Here is a 16,583-nt window from a genome sequence, read left to right as displayed (position 1 = left end):
TTTTCTTTCTTTTTTCTTCAAGCCATCGCAAATCGAAACCACTTTCAATTTCACCCTCCATTGTCGAATTTTTTTCTTCTTTCTCCCTTAGAAAAAAATCCTCGATACGAAATTGAAATTCAAGAAGCGACGGAATCGAATCTTGAGGAAGGGGATGGCCACCAGTTTGGAGAGTCGAAAATATTTGCGTGGCAACGTTTTACATCGAAATGGACGCGTAACTGGCCTTTTGACAGGCCAGCCGCGTTCGAATTGCGAGGCCGGGACGCGGCGTGTCTCGTGTTTGCCGCTACCAAACTCGGCAATATTTAAATGGGATTGCGTTCGGCAATGTAATTGGTTGGGCAAACACGGCCCGTGAAACGTTGGGACGGATATGGATAGACAGTAACGACGGGGATTGGAAAACTGAAAGGGAACGATGTAAATCCACCTTGGTTGAGAAATCTAGAAGAAAGGACGATGATGAAAAGGAGATGGGCGCGAAAGAGAAGAAAATAATCTAGACTATTGTTTGATCAAATATGAGAAATAAAGAAACGAGAGAGATAAAAATTTGAAAATTTCAAATAACTCAAAAAATTAAATTAATAAATTTCAGAATTAAATAACTCGTCTTGATTAACTCGATTTAGAAAGAAAAGTATAAAAAGAGAACAAAGAGATTACATCGACAATTTACCTTTCGAAAACTCTTTTACAAACAATCGATCAAATCGTGACACGGTATGGATCACGGTATCCCGATGATCAAAATACAAAAGCCAAAGGTATCCAGGTAGGCAAGTATCCTTGAAAGAAGCTTGGAAAAAAAGAGATCGACGACGAAGATAGAAGCAGACGGGAAGGAGACGGATGCTGAATGATGCTTCCGTTACCGTTGAACGAGAGAGAGAGAGAGAGAGAGAGAGAGAGAGAGAGAGAGAGAGAGAGGAACGAGCGACAAAGGTAACGAACAAGGAAAGGAGATGTTCGAACGGGGAAGAGAATTAACGCTCGTGTAACAAAGATAACGCGAGGCGGGATTGGCGCGGGGAGAGAGAGAGATGTATACATATATACAACGATGGAAACGGTAGTAGAGGGAGAAACGGTCTATAACGCAGGCAGACGGAGCCAATCAGGGCGCAATGCGATTACCTTAACGAGAAATCCGATTACTTATTCATTCGCCTAACTCGAAATCAGTTTAACTAATCGTTTAATTCGGTAGCAACCCCTACCTGCCTATCCCTCCTCCACCAACGTTTTCGAGGCAGACACGGGCCGAATACTCCTCTCTCTCTCTCTCTCTGTACGCATCGCGTATACTGTAACTCTATCCTCGTCCATCCTCGCGTCTCAACCTGCATGGATGCTCGTTGGGTGTGGTGGCCATGGGACGGATGGATCTCTCCCTCCTCTCTCTCTCTCTCTCTCTCTCTCTTCTGCCTGGCCAAATAGACCCGCACACGCGCAACCACGGTCGTTTCTACACTACACGTGCCGTGCCCGTTATCCCTTGGCTAGACAAGGAGGGATGCGCAAGCAAGGTGGGGAAATGGAGAAAGCAGAAAGGAGAGAGAGAGAGAGAGAGAGGGGCCTCATTCAATTCAATTACGTAATGAATTGTCGTGTCTTGAGTAAACACCCTTCCTCACCGCGACTCGCCGCCGGAAAATCGCCGGTTGGGGGATATACCCTCCTCGCGCGGAGGAGGGGATGGAGTGGCGGTGGGCTGCGTGCAACGTCTACAGCGTCGTTCAGCCGCGGGGGTGATACGTTAGGAAGAGGTGGTTAGTTAGAGGTGGTGGACCGATTTTAGCTGATGGTCAAGGGTTGATCGTTGCGTTTTTATGGTGTTGGCCATGGTTTTGGGTGTTGATTCGACGATCGGTTCCACCGTTTCGTTCTTTTCGAACATATCTGATCACCTTTGTCGTCGTCTCTTTTTCAGTTTGTTATAATTATTAATGCTGTTTCATTCGATTTAATATTCGAAGTATATATGGTTATGGTTTATAACATTAGAGAATAACGTTGTGTGAAATTTCGTTAAAAAAGAGAGAACGGTTCTTGATGATAATCAAGATAGATCTATCTTTGTCTTTTTCAGTTTTGTATTAAGATTTTGTAATTTTATTATACAAGTTATTCGAAGTATGTATGGTCGTCTTAACATTAAGAATAATGTTATGTTAAAACTTAAAGTGAGAATGGTTGATTATTAAATTTTTATTGATCGAGGGTTTGATTAAGGTTGACAAATAATATCATATAAACGTTCGATTCGCATCTTTCGTTATTTTTCAGTTTTATATTAAGAATAATATAAAATTTCAATTTTAAAAAGTGAGTCCGATTCTCAATAATAAAATTGATTAAGTTTTTATTAAGTTGATCGATGTTTCGAATATTTGATATAGTTTCATTAATTTCCAAGTATAAATTTCTAATTGAATTTACATAAAAATATCTGTTTCTATTTTCCTACACGAATAAATTAATTTACATATTTAAGTTATAATTTCTTAAAAAAAAAAAAAAAAAAAAAAATAATCAATAACCACACACGTAAGAAATAAACACGCATCTTTATTATAAACGAAAAACTTTATTATAAACGATTATTATTATTATTATTATTAATGATCGATAATGGCCCGATAATTTGTGAAAGTTTGACGGATCTCGTGATTTTGGCGCGAAAATCACACTTCTCTCTCTCTCTCTCTCAATAAACGATAAACCATGGAATCATGGAATACAGTGCGAATACAGTGTGTGTGCAACTCACACACCACTTATGAGGCATACTGTAAGCAAAACCAGAGAATTCGGTTTAAACCGAATCAATCTGAAACGCTTCGAAATCTCTTCTTCGTGTCTTCTCCAAGTTTCCAACCTCCTCTTCGCCTCCCCCATGCGCTCACTTCCCGCCGCTCGTTTTCCACGGGCAGGAGAGCATCCATAGCGTGGATCGCGCGCGATATCGACGTTTCCGGAACGTTTCTCGTTTCATCGGTTCGCTCAGACAGGCTGAGTATCGGTAATTCCGATGCTTCCTCCTGAAATTAACAGTGGCTGAGGTTAGTCGAAGGTTTGAACAGGAGGAGGCCGGAAACGGTGGGTGATCAAAGGAAATCGAATAGCGGGGAACTTGGTTCGAATCGTTCCTCTCTGTCTCTCTCTCTCTCTTTCTCTTTCTCTCTCTCTCTTTCCACGATCGTTTCTAATTCGTTGAATTAGAATTAACATGGGAGGAATTTTAATTTAATGAAATTTTAAGTAATCGAGGGAGGATCGAGTTTGAATAATAATCGAATCGATCGAATTGATTATTGATCGACTAATGATAAGTATTAATAGATGATAAGGGAAAAGATCGAAATTGGGGTGAGGAGGAGGAGAAGGAGGAAGAGAGAGTGGAAAGGTTATGCGAGAAGTTTTAAAAATTTGAAAATTAGAACAATAAATATCGATGGACAAATTATGAAATAGTAGGGGCGTAATCGATATTTCGTTGTTTCATTTTGAACCAGTTTCATTCATATTGAAGGACCAAATTTCCAATGTAAACTCACACGATAATAAAAAGGACGATTTTCGTCCACAAAAAAAAAAAACTTACCTCATCATGGCATCCTTCAGACCCAAATTCCAAATTTCCGGTGTAAAATTCATAAAGGTATCGTTTTCAATAACAACGGAACAATAATCGGTGAAATAATCAGTTATTAGAAAGGGATAGGTTATCTGGACAAGCTGGACGAATTTTTCGCTTAACCCTTTTTTTTTTCAACCAAGATACATATAATATGTTTATTTTAATTTAAAGAGAAAGGATAGATAAAATAATAGTTTTCGAAATAGGATAGATCGGGATCCTTTTTTATATAAATAATATTATTATATTATATAATATTATTATTATATTATAATAAAAGATCAACAACAATTTTTATCTATACTTTACTATATCTTGGCATAAATTTGTATCGGTCTCAAAAAAAAAAAAAAAAAAAGAAAAAAAACTCATATTAGAATTATTTTATTAGAATATTAAGAAAGTTAAACTCATATATTTTTTTTTTTTTTTATAACGAAGCAACGCATATTTAATGCATAAAAGAGTTACTATTCTCAGGAAAACTATAATCCCTCAATATTGCTCAGAAGTCGTATGATAACATGTATCGGGCCCAAAGTAGATGCCCGATCTTTCTGGTTCTGGAAGAAGAAATCGAATATGGTCGAATATGGTAGCGGTAATTGCGGATTGCCTTCGCCACCTCGCGTAGATCTCGTTTGCAAGGGTTGCGAGTCGAAGTGTATCGAATTCGAGGAAATGAAAAAGAAGAAGAGAAAATTTTTCACGTTTAAAAAGAGGCCAGAGCCGAAAAAGAAGCCGGATAATTGCAAGGAGGAGGAGAAACCGGTGGAGGAGAAGTACACGTTGTGGGAGACGATCTTTGGGCCAAATCCAAAGAGGTTTTGGCCTGATCCGTGTACTTGTAAACTGGCGCTCAGGGAGAAGAGAAATAAAAGGATATGCGATCCGAGGTTGCAGGATTCACGATACGAATTGACATGTGGGGATGTCTTCTTGTATACAGAAACGATAAAATCGTGTCCGAAAGGTTGCGTGGAACCTCAACCGAAGTCTCCACCATCCTACAAGATGCCTAGAGCGGCATTGTCCAAAATGTTGAGCTCAACCAGTTTGGTAAGCGTTTGTTTCCTTATTTTCTTTTTTCAACGATAATTAAACGAAACTTGGAAATAGATTTTTTTTTTTCGAGCGAATTTTTCAACGGATAAGGGAACAATAACAGTTTCGCTTTTAAAGAACTTTCGTGGATTAAATTTTGTATCGAGAATAGGAGGTTAAAGTTGTTTGTTCGCGATTCGATAAATAAATTAATCAATTTATAAATACAGACATCGATCAACCGCATGGTAATGAGTCAGCAAAACGAGAGTAAAGAAAATACGAAACATTTGGAACCGTGTAGAATGCCGTATGATGAAATGAGGCCGGTTGAGAAAAAAAGAAAAGCATTCAATTGTCTGTCGGGAGTTCGATCGGAAGATATTATTCAACCATTGAATAATGATTTTCATTCTCGTAAAGTTTCCCAACAACAAGTGCCGGAAAAACCAGAAATATTGAAAATTTGTGAACGAGCTAGACAAAAGAAGGCATCGTCCGATAAGAAAAAAACCGATTCGAATGAAATGGGTAAAAAATTATCTAGAATAGAGCAATTGAAAATGCAAATTAAACAAAAAGATATGTTTGATTATAATTCGTGTTCTCCTTCTATTTGAATGAAATTGAAATTGATTTTGCTGTGACTAAATAACCAAACGTAACTTCAAAAACAAATTTGGAAACGTATGTTGGAAACGTATAAAGATTTAAATTATTGTACGATTAAATTATATATGTGAAATATTATTCGTATGTTCAAAAGAAATAATTTGTAATATCGAAAAAGTAAAGAAAAAGTACTGAATAAACCAAATTTTTTATAGAATTAATTTTATTATTGAAAATTGTTTTTAATCATAAACAAGTATTAAATCATATAATTTGATTATTATAAATTTTAATTACAATTATTATTAAATATAATATAATATAATGGATAAATAAATAAAATTGTTCGAATCGATCCGAAGATACATACAAAAATACACTAATATCCCATATATATCTCACAATATATAAAAATGTAAATATATATATATATATTTATTATTATATAAATTCTGTTAATACTTTTAATCAATTGATTAGGCAATACTATAAATCTTATAAAGCAAGTATAAACAAGGATAGAGCAAATAGTGGGAAAAATAGAATAAAAATATTGAAATCATCTTCAAAATCTTGAAAATGAAACACATAAAAAAAGGATACAAAATAGTTAAAAAAAAATAAAGATAGAATGAGAATTAATTCCTAACACCATCTTTGGTGTCAAAGATAAGATAGAATAAGAATTAATCGTCAACGCCATCTCTTGAATGTTAAAAAATAATTCTTTAAAGAGATATTTTTAAGAGATGACACTAGCAGTCTCTTCTCATCTATTCTCTATTCTTTTTCAATTATTTTTTGTCTTCTTTTTTGTGTTTCATTTGCGGCATTCTGAAGATGGCGCTGATTTCAATATTTTTACTCTATTTCTGTTTCCCTCTCTCATTATTTGTTTTCCTTGTTTATATTAATTCTTGATGAATAAAGAAAAAATATGGGATGTCAGTTGAATATATTTTCATCATTTTTTCTTCATAATTATAATGTGTTTTAATGTAAAGAATATAGATATTATATTCTCGGTTTTACAATCTAATTCGTTAAAACGGGAATTTTGCAAAACATAGTATACTTTGATACATGACGCGAGTGTTTTGACGCGAAGCACGGCTCGGCGACAGCGCAGCAGTGGAATTTAAACAAACGAAAACCTTTACAATGGAGGGAAAAAGAATTTTGAATCATTTTATTACTATCGAAGATTCGTTTATAGAATCTATTTTCTCGCTATGCGTAATTTTATAAAATATTTTTAATACATATAATTAATTATATGTTAATTATTCAAATATTAATTATTATTTAATATGAGATAACAGAAACTTAATATGATATAATTTTAGTGAAAGATTATAAAGAAAATATTATATTATAAATATTTTTATAAATAAATAAAAATAATAATAATTATAATATGTATTAAGGCTCTTAATTAGAAAATCGCGGGAAACTACAAAGTCATATAATGCCATCTATGTTTGTGAATTTCATTCAATTCTCAATACGGTAGGCCGCCTATGAGCTACAAGATTTCCTTCGATGGCGGCGTTGTTGCTGTGTGTGAACCCCTACAGAGCTGGCTACGGGGCAGTCAAATGTCTCGTAAAGGAACTCCCTCCGCTTGCAAGTCAAAACAAATCCCGCGAATCTTTCGTAATCGACGAGGTTTGTGTTCGGTTCGCGGTTGGGCGCACGGAGAGGTTGGCATTGTGGGTGGATCGGTAGGTTACAACCAATTAAATTTGCTACCCGCTTCACCGGATGAGGACAAAAGAGAGGAAACAAATAAAAAAGAAAAACAGATAACGAGGAGTGACGACGAGAGTGTACAGTATCACGAAAGAGAGTGGATTGAAAATAACCAAGTGACGAATAGTGTTACAGGCGAATCGAACGTTGATGTGATCGGTAAAGCTGCCGATGTCGAGACTGTAGCTGATATTGAGAAATGGTTAAAAACGCGGACGGAATCCGTGTCGAGCATGGACCTCGACGCGATCAAATCTGGAGTCGAGGAGGGCGTCGACCGATACCTGGGCGAGGAACTCCAGCACGCTTTTCTGGAAAAGGACCCTGACGGATTATCAATCGACATCGATTTGTCTGACAAGAAACTCAATTTAGGTTATGATCCTTTACTTCATGAGCTCCAAAATGAGAAGTTACTCGATGAAAAAGATAGCTTTATACTACCAGAATTTCAATTGGATCATTTAGATCCATTGGCGTTATCTCCCGATGATATGATGGTTGCCGGTGAAATTTTACCGTCAACGAGTGCTCAACCTACTTTAAGTGTCCCTAACAGAGATGACGAAGAAATATGTACAGAGACTGAACAAACTTCGCTTATGAAGAAAGCTATGATTCCAGATAATCAAGAATTGCAAAATAAATCTACACAAGTTGTTGTAGATGATTTTCATAATATAAATAACGTGAATAAAGAAATTGAATTGCAAAAAGATAATAGCTTGTGTAATGATACTACGAATCTCTATGTACAAGATCTCAATTCAGAAAATACTATACATGAATTGACAGATACAAAATTGGTTGATGGTGATTCTGAAAATGCTATAATTGAACAATTAAAAACAAAAGCTAAAGTAAAATTAGAACCACGTATTATTAAGAAACGTAAAAAAATATCGGAAACAATAGAAAAGAAATTAGACAATGAAATAAAAATATCTGAAGAAGATGTTGTAGATACTGAAGATAGTACAATGGCTGTTGTAGCTATATCAACAGATAAAATTTCAAATATGACACAAATTGTTATAAATACAGGTACTGAAGAACAGATTTATCAAGGAAAAACTTCTGAACTTATAGAAGCTACAGGAAATTTTCCAAAATTACCAAAAATTGAAACATCAACTGTGTGGAATGGAACAATGGAACATAGTACAGAAAATCCTAGTAATCAACATGAAATGGTGATATCTAATGCTTTAGAAGAATTAGGTATTACGGATGATAATCTACAACCAATATCTGTGAACGAAAATGGAAAAATATGGCTTTGTCCACGTGATGATTGCAATAGACAATTTAGTAAACTTTATGCTCTAAAAGGCCATTTACTAGCACACTATGGTGTAAGACCTTTCAAGGTATATAAATTGTACATATTATTCACAAATCTTTACAATTTTTATTTATTTTTACTTTCTTCTAATTTCTCAAATAAAGATTTAATTAAATAGAGATAATATATTTATTTATGTTTGTTTTTTTTTTCAGTGTGATTTTGAAGGATGTGCTTGGGCATTTTATTCAGAATTTAAACTCAAAAGACATAAAGAAACACATTTGAAACGTAAAGATTATGTTTGCGAGGTAGAAGGTTGTAATCGTCGATTTACTACAATTTATAATTTATGGAGTCATGCAAAATTGCATAGTCGCCCAAATAGAATATTATGTCAAGTACCAGACTGCCAAGAAAAGTTTCAGACAAAAAGAGCCTTGGAACTGCATATGAAGACTCACGATCAAAGTCATGCTCCATATATTTGTAAACATGAAGGATGTGGCAAAAGGTATTATAGTAGTAATGCTTTAACGTCGCATCAAAGATGCCATAGTTATAAAGAAGTAGATGTAAAATGCTCGTGGCCAGGTTGCGGTAAAGTATTTGATAAGCCTTGTAGGCTAAAAGCACACATACGTTCGCACACTGGCTGTAAACCCTATCTTTGTACATTTCAAGGTTGCCAATGGGCATTTTCTTCCTCTAGTAAATTAAAAAGACATCAAAAGAAACACACTAATGAACGGAAATTTGTATGTGATGTTCCTTCTTGTGGGAAAGCATTTATGAGATCAGAACATCTTAAGGAACATAGATTAACGCATAAAGAAGGAAGATATTTTCAATGTTGTATATGTAATGCGAAATTTTCGGCAAAAAGTAGTTTATATGTTCATATAAAGAAGCATCAAGTTAAAGAAGAAATAGAGACAAATACACATGATAACATCAATAGTCAAAAACGGAGCAAAGTGAAAGATATACAATGTTCCAGGGTAAATCCGGTTGTGAAATCAAAGAGAAAGTCAATAGATCTGAATATAAATGTAGCTTGCCTGAACACATCTATAATAAAAGAAAAAACTGAACATAATAATACAATAATTCAGGATAGTAATGAAAATCAAATTAAAAACGATACAGTGCCTCCACGAGATCAATCTAAGACTTTATATCATTGTCCAGTTGAATCTTGTACACGTTCGTATTCTACGAAAGCTACGCTTAGAGCACATATGTTAAAGATACATGGTACTCGTGTTGAAGAGTGCGATAAAACAACTGGTAAAATATCTGGAGATTCTGTGTGTAATATTGATTACATTTTATATACTGCTCCTTCGGTATCAAAACCTACAGAACAAATGATAATGGTAGCACCTTATGATGCTGTTATTTTCAGTACTTCATCGAAAACAGATCGTTCTCTTCCTGAACCAGAACCACCACCTCTTAATAATATAGTAAAAACATCGGAACCTTCTTCAAATATTACTACACATAAACAATTATCTAATCAACATATGAAAAAAGATCAAGGATCTGCACGAACTGATTTAACTTTTTCCGACGTGTGGAAATTAAAAGCAAACGGTGCTGTGTTAGATTCGGTTGTCGGATCATCCGATGTTGTAGTAGGTACAAGTGATTTAGAAGAAGGTTTATTGCTCACAGAGGAATTGCCTTCAATGTATTATCAAGATGATGTAGTAGGAACAGAGTATCAGGTACTATTACTTGATTCAGTACCATCTGAAAATACTATAAATCTGCGAGAACTTGAATAATAAGTGAGTGTACTTTGAAAATGGGTGAAAAAAGCTGATCATTGTTATCTTTTAATATAGGATAAGTTTTAATATGGTCTGTGATCAAAGGCTTGTTTAGCCTTACATTCATTTATACTACAGTCCATAATTGCTTCAAATCGTTATTTTATTAATAAATTGTTGCTATTTTTCCAAAAAGTTTATTCATTGTTCTTCTATTGTATATAAAATTCCTAAAACCTTGTGTATATAAATATGTATAATAAAATTCGTTTACTAGAATTAAGATATTGAATATACATATTGTAGGATGTGAGTAGTTTATACGCTATACATTTCATACATTGAGAATTTTTACTAATTGTATAATAATATAATTCAATAATCTCAATTTAAAATTAAAATATGCTGAGATGTAAATGAAAAAAATTAAAATGTTTTTATAAGATTGGTATACAATAATTAAAAAATGTTGACAAAATACAAACTTCATCAAACTAAACTAAATGCGTATATGTGTGCGTGTATTAAAAATATGTTTAATACATTATTTTCTTTATAATAAATTTTTATATTGCTAAAATTCTATCTACAATTTTTGTAACTAATAATTAAATTATTTATACCGTAGTATATGATTTATTTGTTTAATTAAATTAAATTTATATCAACTTAAAGTTTATTTAAAAATAATTCGAGGAATATTCTGTAATAATATAAATACAATTATATAAATCATAAATACACAAATACATTTTTACGTTTTACAATTTCGTATATATATTTATTGTCGAAGTCTTATTAAATATTTATTAAAGAATGTAAGAAAATCACTTTCATTTTCCTTTACACTATTTTGTAAATAAAAAATTAATTTATCTTTAAAAAAATATATAAGGAAATTACAGTTTTTAAATATATAATTGTAAAATACAAATAATACGTTTTAAAATTATTATAAAAAAAAATTGCCTATTATCGCTAAATTTTAAACAATATCGATATTTTTTTCTCTTTTAGACATCTGTGTTTCTAAATATGATCTTCCTAATTTTTTGTCAATTTTCAAATACAATCTATTCTTTATTATATCTAAGAAACACATTAAAGAATGCAATATGGTTATTAATACAGCTTCACCTATACATACCAATGAAGCTTGAACGGGTTTTTTCCAGTCAAGAATTTTATAGATATAATGGTAACCATTCTTGTCTACTCCACCAACCAAATAATATATTACTGAAAATATAATATACAAAATAACTAAAATTAAACACCACCAGAAGTTCCTTAGTCTAAACGGAATGCTCGTGATACAAAAATCTATTATCATTAAAATACTGTTACATATGTGTAACATAATATTTAAAGGATCCAAATAATGAATTGTAGGATCATATATACTACTCCAATAAGTAATTGTAATTACAATCGCTGTATTAGTAGTTATAACATAAAGGAACAAATAAACTCTGTCCATCGATCCTAGCATCAGCGTAGAAGGATCGAAGCCCGATACTTTTTGCAGATTCCATCTTCTTAATACGAGAAAACCGCCAAGTAAAGCTTGAGTAAATCCTAATACTAAATCCCAGTTGGTCATGTAAATTGGCCATTTATCGTACGCTAACATAGGTTTGTAACTACCAAATTCGAAAATTGAACATATGACAATACAAGCCCAGGCCATAAAAATTAACCAACGATATAATAGATACCAGGTGGCTACATATTTCTGACATTTTGGTTCGGATAAAACTCGTGGATGCAATGGTTGATTTTTCTTAAAAAACCACTTTTTTGCTCCTTCTTGACACCAGATTTTATTCACCATCGTCCGACGACCTATAAATAAATGATTTTTATTATTAAAATATAATAAAAATAATATCATAACTTACTATGCAACAAATTATTTTGAAATTTCGAAAGAATACTGAGCGAAATACGTGTTAGAAATTATGAAATATTAAAAATTGCATTATATCCTTCACTACTTGCGTATAATCAAATATAATGACCAAGATAATTAGATTTCTGTTATTTCCATTTTTTTAATTACGCTATTTGATATCTAATATGATATCTAATTAGATATCACATTTTACTATATATGTGTATTTGTTTCGGTCGATTTTCATTTGTTGATTTTAATTCAGTTAAATTTGCCGCTCAAATCCTGATTTAAAAGATCATATAAATGTTTTAAATTATTGATATATAATTTGTATAAAATTATATATTATTTATTTACATATTATAAATTTTCATAGAAAATATGAGAAAATAAAAAAAATTGTTATCATTCTTGAATCATATAATAGGTATTATATTGTAAAGAAAGATATGACAATCGTATAGTTTTTTCGGAAATCGATCATATATTAAAAAATACTTACATGATGAAAATTGTATGAATAAAAGTAAAAATCGTTTTAAAATCAACAGATTCCTGTATAATATTGATACCATATTGATATTTTACGAGTTACGAATTTTTTTAAAAATCAAATATGTGAAATAATACATATCACTTGTAGAAATGACAACATAACCTCTTCATATGAATAGAGAATCATTGCAGCCATACTGGTTTTATTCAAACGATTTAATTTTAAAATAACGCTTATTTGAATATTGTTATTTTCAAACTTGTATAAAACATAAATTTTTAATAATAATTAATGATAGTATTAATATTACATAGCTTTTAATTTTTATAAAATGAAGATAATAAATAAAAATGCAATATTATGAAATTTTAATCATTTTCTGTTTATATATATATATATCTTATACTAAATAAAGTATTTATATCATAATTTAAGTTTAAAAGTTTATATTAACATCAAATTTTTAATAAGATAAGTATTGGAGATAAATTTTAATTTTTTATTTTTTTTACCTAAATTTATCTTATGATACATTTGAAAATTATAATAATTTTCGCGATAAATACATACAATATTCTATTTTTACAATATCAACATTTTGAATGATAGGAAACTATATATTATTCCAACTTATGTTAAAAAGAAATAATGTTTTAAAAGTTATATAATTTTGTATTATCTATGTAATCAAATATGTTTAAAAATACAACTATGTAATACGATTTTTAGATTATATCTATTTAAATAACAGTTTGATAAAAACAAATGATAAAAATAAGTCACGCCGTTTATTCGAAGAACTGAAGTGACTGAGGTGGAACAACCGTGTAAAATCTTTAATCACATTGTCCAGACACCGGCGCAGATGGAAGCTACTTTGAACTAATTAACCCTGTTAACCCAAGGCGCTGAGGTTCGCACGGACACCGCTGTAAATTTACGTAGCACGCATGTATACTCTACATAGATAGTATGGTTAATTGGTCAATACAATTTCCTCTTAATTTACTACAATTTTCTATTATTACTACTATAATCATATGAATACAGGTCGATTTCGTTACAAACAATTAAATTAATTAATCCTTAAAGCTTTCTATTTATAGGACAATTATTTATACAACAGATAACAAGATTAATAATAATATAGGAATTTTTGAAAAGAAATTTTTGAATCGTATATTGGATTAATAGATTGATAATCAAATTCAAAAATTGATAGCGCGTGTAGAACAAGTTTTAAATGAATATTGATAATGAATATATGAATTGATAAATTTAAATTGATACATAACATTGTTTTATCAAGAAAAATAACTTTTTGTAATAAACATTGAAAAAAAACTGTTGCACGAAAATTTGAAAATTAAATATTAAATAAAAATATTTAATTGAAAAATATTCAATAAAGTTTATTATTAATATTTTTAGTGAATATATAAATAATTTATTATTATTATTATTATTATTATAATTATTATTATTATTATATTATTTAATAATGTAGTATTTAGATAGATAGAAGTAAGAATATATTAAAGAAAAATACTGATTTCTGAGTTAAGAAAACTGAAGTGAAAATTGTTTTAATATCAATTGACTAGAGTTTGATATATTGATAGTGACGTCAGTCACAATACTTGTTGTCAATACGATACTCTATAAAATTTATTATCCACATTAAACCTTTAGACCTTTAGATTTACATTATATCTTTAATTATCAAATTTTAAAAAATTAATTTTAAATAATTATTAAATTATAATAATTTTCTTCATATATAAAAAAAAAAATAAAAATAAAAAAGAATTTTGCTTTAAAGTGAAAAGCAAAAAGAAAAACATAAACGAACCAAATTGTTGACAAACGAAGAAGAAGATAAACTTAAGGCGTTGAAAGCTGCGATCAATGTATTTTTCGATCCCGTTCGATCCTCGATCAGCATAAGTATACGATCTGCCTGTACGATAGCACGCCTGACCTGTCACTGACCAGTCTCCTAGTCAGTCTGTTCAAAACCCTATACCATGAGAAATCAATCAAATCCGTACGTTACCCTTTCCCTTCCTCCATTCTTTCCTAACCATGTATTTAAACCGCCCCTGAACAACCGAGCTTCACTGCACATGGAACGTGTAGCATTTCTTTTCGCCTAATCATCATGGTTGATAGCTACTTTTAGGGTGTCTTTAGAATAAAGTCCTTCCCACTTTATCTCTTTCATACTAAATATTGAATATAAATTTATAGTTAATAATATAATTAATAACTTTCCTTGATCTATTTTATTTATAAAAATTAAAAAAAATAACAATATTTCTCTCATTTTTGCATATCTAGCAAAACATATACTAAAGTCGTGTATATGTATAGAACAAAGTTGCTCGAAATAGTCATTTTTGATAAAATATTTCAAGATAATTGCAATCGATTAGGATCTAAGAAATCTGCAGATTTATCTTTTATTATATAGATTTATACGATTAAAATCAAAGTTATGATTCATAAAATCAATAAATGTTTAAAACATAATAATGTAAATTTACTAGAAGTCAGCGCACGTATTATTCTTCCGAATCATTTATGAAATGTAGTTCATTCTACAAACCAAGAAACAAAGAAGATTCTTTGAAGGCACACCAAAGAACATGTAATAAAGTATAAACTAAAGAGGCACAGTAAAACACGCTCTTCTTCTATGTTTTACACAAAACAAAAGGTATGTGGTTTTTGTATTGCGATTTCGCACATAAAAGTTAGTTATGTCAAAGCTATAAAATAACTGTACAATAAGCAGATGAATATGACTTGTAATAAATTTTGAATAATAATATTCTTCAATTCCGTTTTACTGAGTCTCTTTGTTTTAAAAATTCTTTCCATACTTTTGCAAATATTATATAATATCAAATGAAAAATAATATGTATATATATATATATATATATATATATATTATTTTTCATTTGATATTTTATATATATATGTATGTATACACACAACACACTGTTGAAGAATACAACCATAAACTTTCACAAGAACTTCAACTAGATCTTTCAAAAATCCAAAAAAAAAATCTTCTTCGACACTTTTTTTGTGACACTGATTGAGAAGCGTGTATCGCTAGCACGTATTACACCCGGCATGAAATTCGACTATTCAGTAATGAAGATAAAACCTGAGTCCTACTGAGTCGGACAAGCGGTGCAACGTAAGAAGAAAAGAGAAAACGGAAGTGAAGGAAAGAACGAGGATAAATATTCGCACCGCATAGCGTGAAGGTTGGCGAAAACTGCAGATGTTCTTTGATTCTGCCATCGATGCAGGAAGTCTTCTCCTCGTGGCCCTCTATTTCCTCGCACTCGGGAGGCATTTGAGTCCCGGTCTCCTGTTCAACGTACCGCTTAGCCCGTGACTGCCCGGCAACCGGCTCCGCGTGCTTTAAATCAATATCAATCGCTATACACCAGCTGTTGCCCCCGTGTTTTACGGCACTGTACGAACACCTTTTCGACACGTTCTGATAATAATTGCTAGTGAATTTTCTCCCTTTCCCCGTGAACGACTTTTGTTAGTACGAATCAATGCTGGATGTATCATTATTTAGTGGTTTAGGTTCATTTTTATAAAAAATATTAGTATCGAAGATATATAATCTATAATCTAATATATAATCTGATTTTTTTAAATTTTTCAATATAATTTTTTTTATATATATATATTGAAATTAAATGATTAAATGTAAAATCTATAAATTTAAATTGAAGAGATTTAAAAGATTGAATAATTTGGAATATCAAATTAAATTTATATAATAATAATTTGAATTTTAAAAAATTCTTCGCCCATTTTAATTTTTTGTAATATGAGTATTAAATTAAGTTAATGAGCCTAATATTTGTTTCTTTGTTTAAATTTTTTTTAATTTTTTCAATCAAATCTTTTTATGATAATTGATCCATTAGGAAGAGAACTATATAAAATATGTAAATAATTCATCATTCAATTAAAATAAAAAGCATTGTAGAAATTAAAAAAATATAAATTTTATAAAAAATAACTTGATAATTAATTA

At 31.0% G+C, this 16,583-nt stretch overlaps 2 protein-coding genes across 5 annotated transcripts; one reads left to right on the top strand and one right to left on the bottom strand.

Moving 5' to 3' along the window:
• The first annotated feature begins 6,822 nt into the window (after positions 1-6,822).
• LOC122714711 (zinc finger protein 184-like) lies at positions 6,823-10,709 on the top strand. The gene is made up of 2 exons (XM_043936316.1): positions 6,823-8,424; positions 8,555-10,709. The coding sequence occupies exons 1-2, from the start codon at positions 6,823-6,825 to the stop codon at positions 10,130-10,132; spliced, it is 3,180 nt and encodes a 1,059-aa protein (XP_043792251.1). The 3' UTR covers positions 10,133-10,709.
• A 197-nt stretch (positions 10,710-10,906) lies between these two features.
• On the bottom strand, positions 10,907-15,932 carry LOC122714718 (protein rolling stone-like). 4 transcript variants are annotated; one of them, XM_043936332.1, is made up of 3 exons: positions 12,517-12,657; positions 12,139-12,296; positions 10,908-11,962 (listed from the first exon to the last, which is right to left on the bottom strand). In XM_043936332.1, exon 3 carries the CDS (start codon positions 11,949-11,951, stop codon positions 11,103-11,105), a length of 849 nt encoding a protein of 282 aa, XP_043792267.1. In that variant the 5' UTR covers positions 11,952-11,962; positions 12,139-12,296; positions 12,517-12,657; the 3' UTR covers positions 10,908-11,102. The 4 variants fall into 4 exon arrangements, with proteins under 4 accessions (XP_043792264.1, XP_043792267.1, XP_043792265.1 ...); XM_043936331.1 differs by having other exon boundaries at positions 10,909-11,962; positions 12,019-12,296; XM_043936329.1 differs by lacking the exons at positions 12,139-12,296; positions 12,517-12,657 and adding an exon at positions 15,776-15,932 and having other exon boundaries at positions 10,907-11,962.
• Positions 15,933-16,583: the final 651 nt, after the last annotated feature.

The sequence above is a fragment of the Apis laboriosa genome, unplaced genomic scaffold (genome assembly GCF_014066325.1).
Source record: "Apis laboriosa isolate Shangri-la unplaced genomic scaffold, ASM1406632v1 scaffold34_cov151, whole genome shotgun sequence".
In the NCBI taxonomy this organism is placed as follows: Eukaryota; Metazoa; Arthropoda; class Insecta; order Hymenoptera; family Apidae; genus Apis; species Apis laboriosa.
Note: the sequence above shows the minus strand (reverse complement) of the source record. Positions and strands in the feature narration are given on the sequence as shown.

Excerpts from the sequence above, each read along its gene's own strand:
- LOC122714718 (XM_043936329.1), bottom strand. The coding sequence starts at position 15,881 with ATGCCTCCCGAGTGCGAGGAAATAGAGGGCCACGAGGAGAAGACTTCC. Across the intron at positions 11,963-15,775 it reads GCCAACCTTCACGCTATGCG|GTCGTCGGACGATGGTGAAT; the intron begins GTGCGAATATTT and ends ATTTATTTATAG.
- LOC122714711 (XM_043936316.1), top strand. The coding sequence starts at position 6,823 with ATGAGCTACAAGATTTCCTTCGATGGCGGCGTTGTTGCTGTGTGTGAA. Across the intron at positions 8,425-8,554 it reads ATGGTGTAAGACCTTTCAAG|TGTGATTTTGAAGGATGTGC; the intron begins GTATATAAATTG and ends TTTTTTTTTCAG.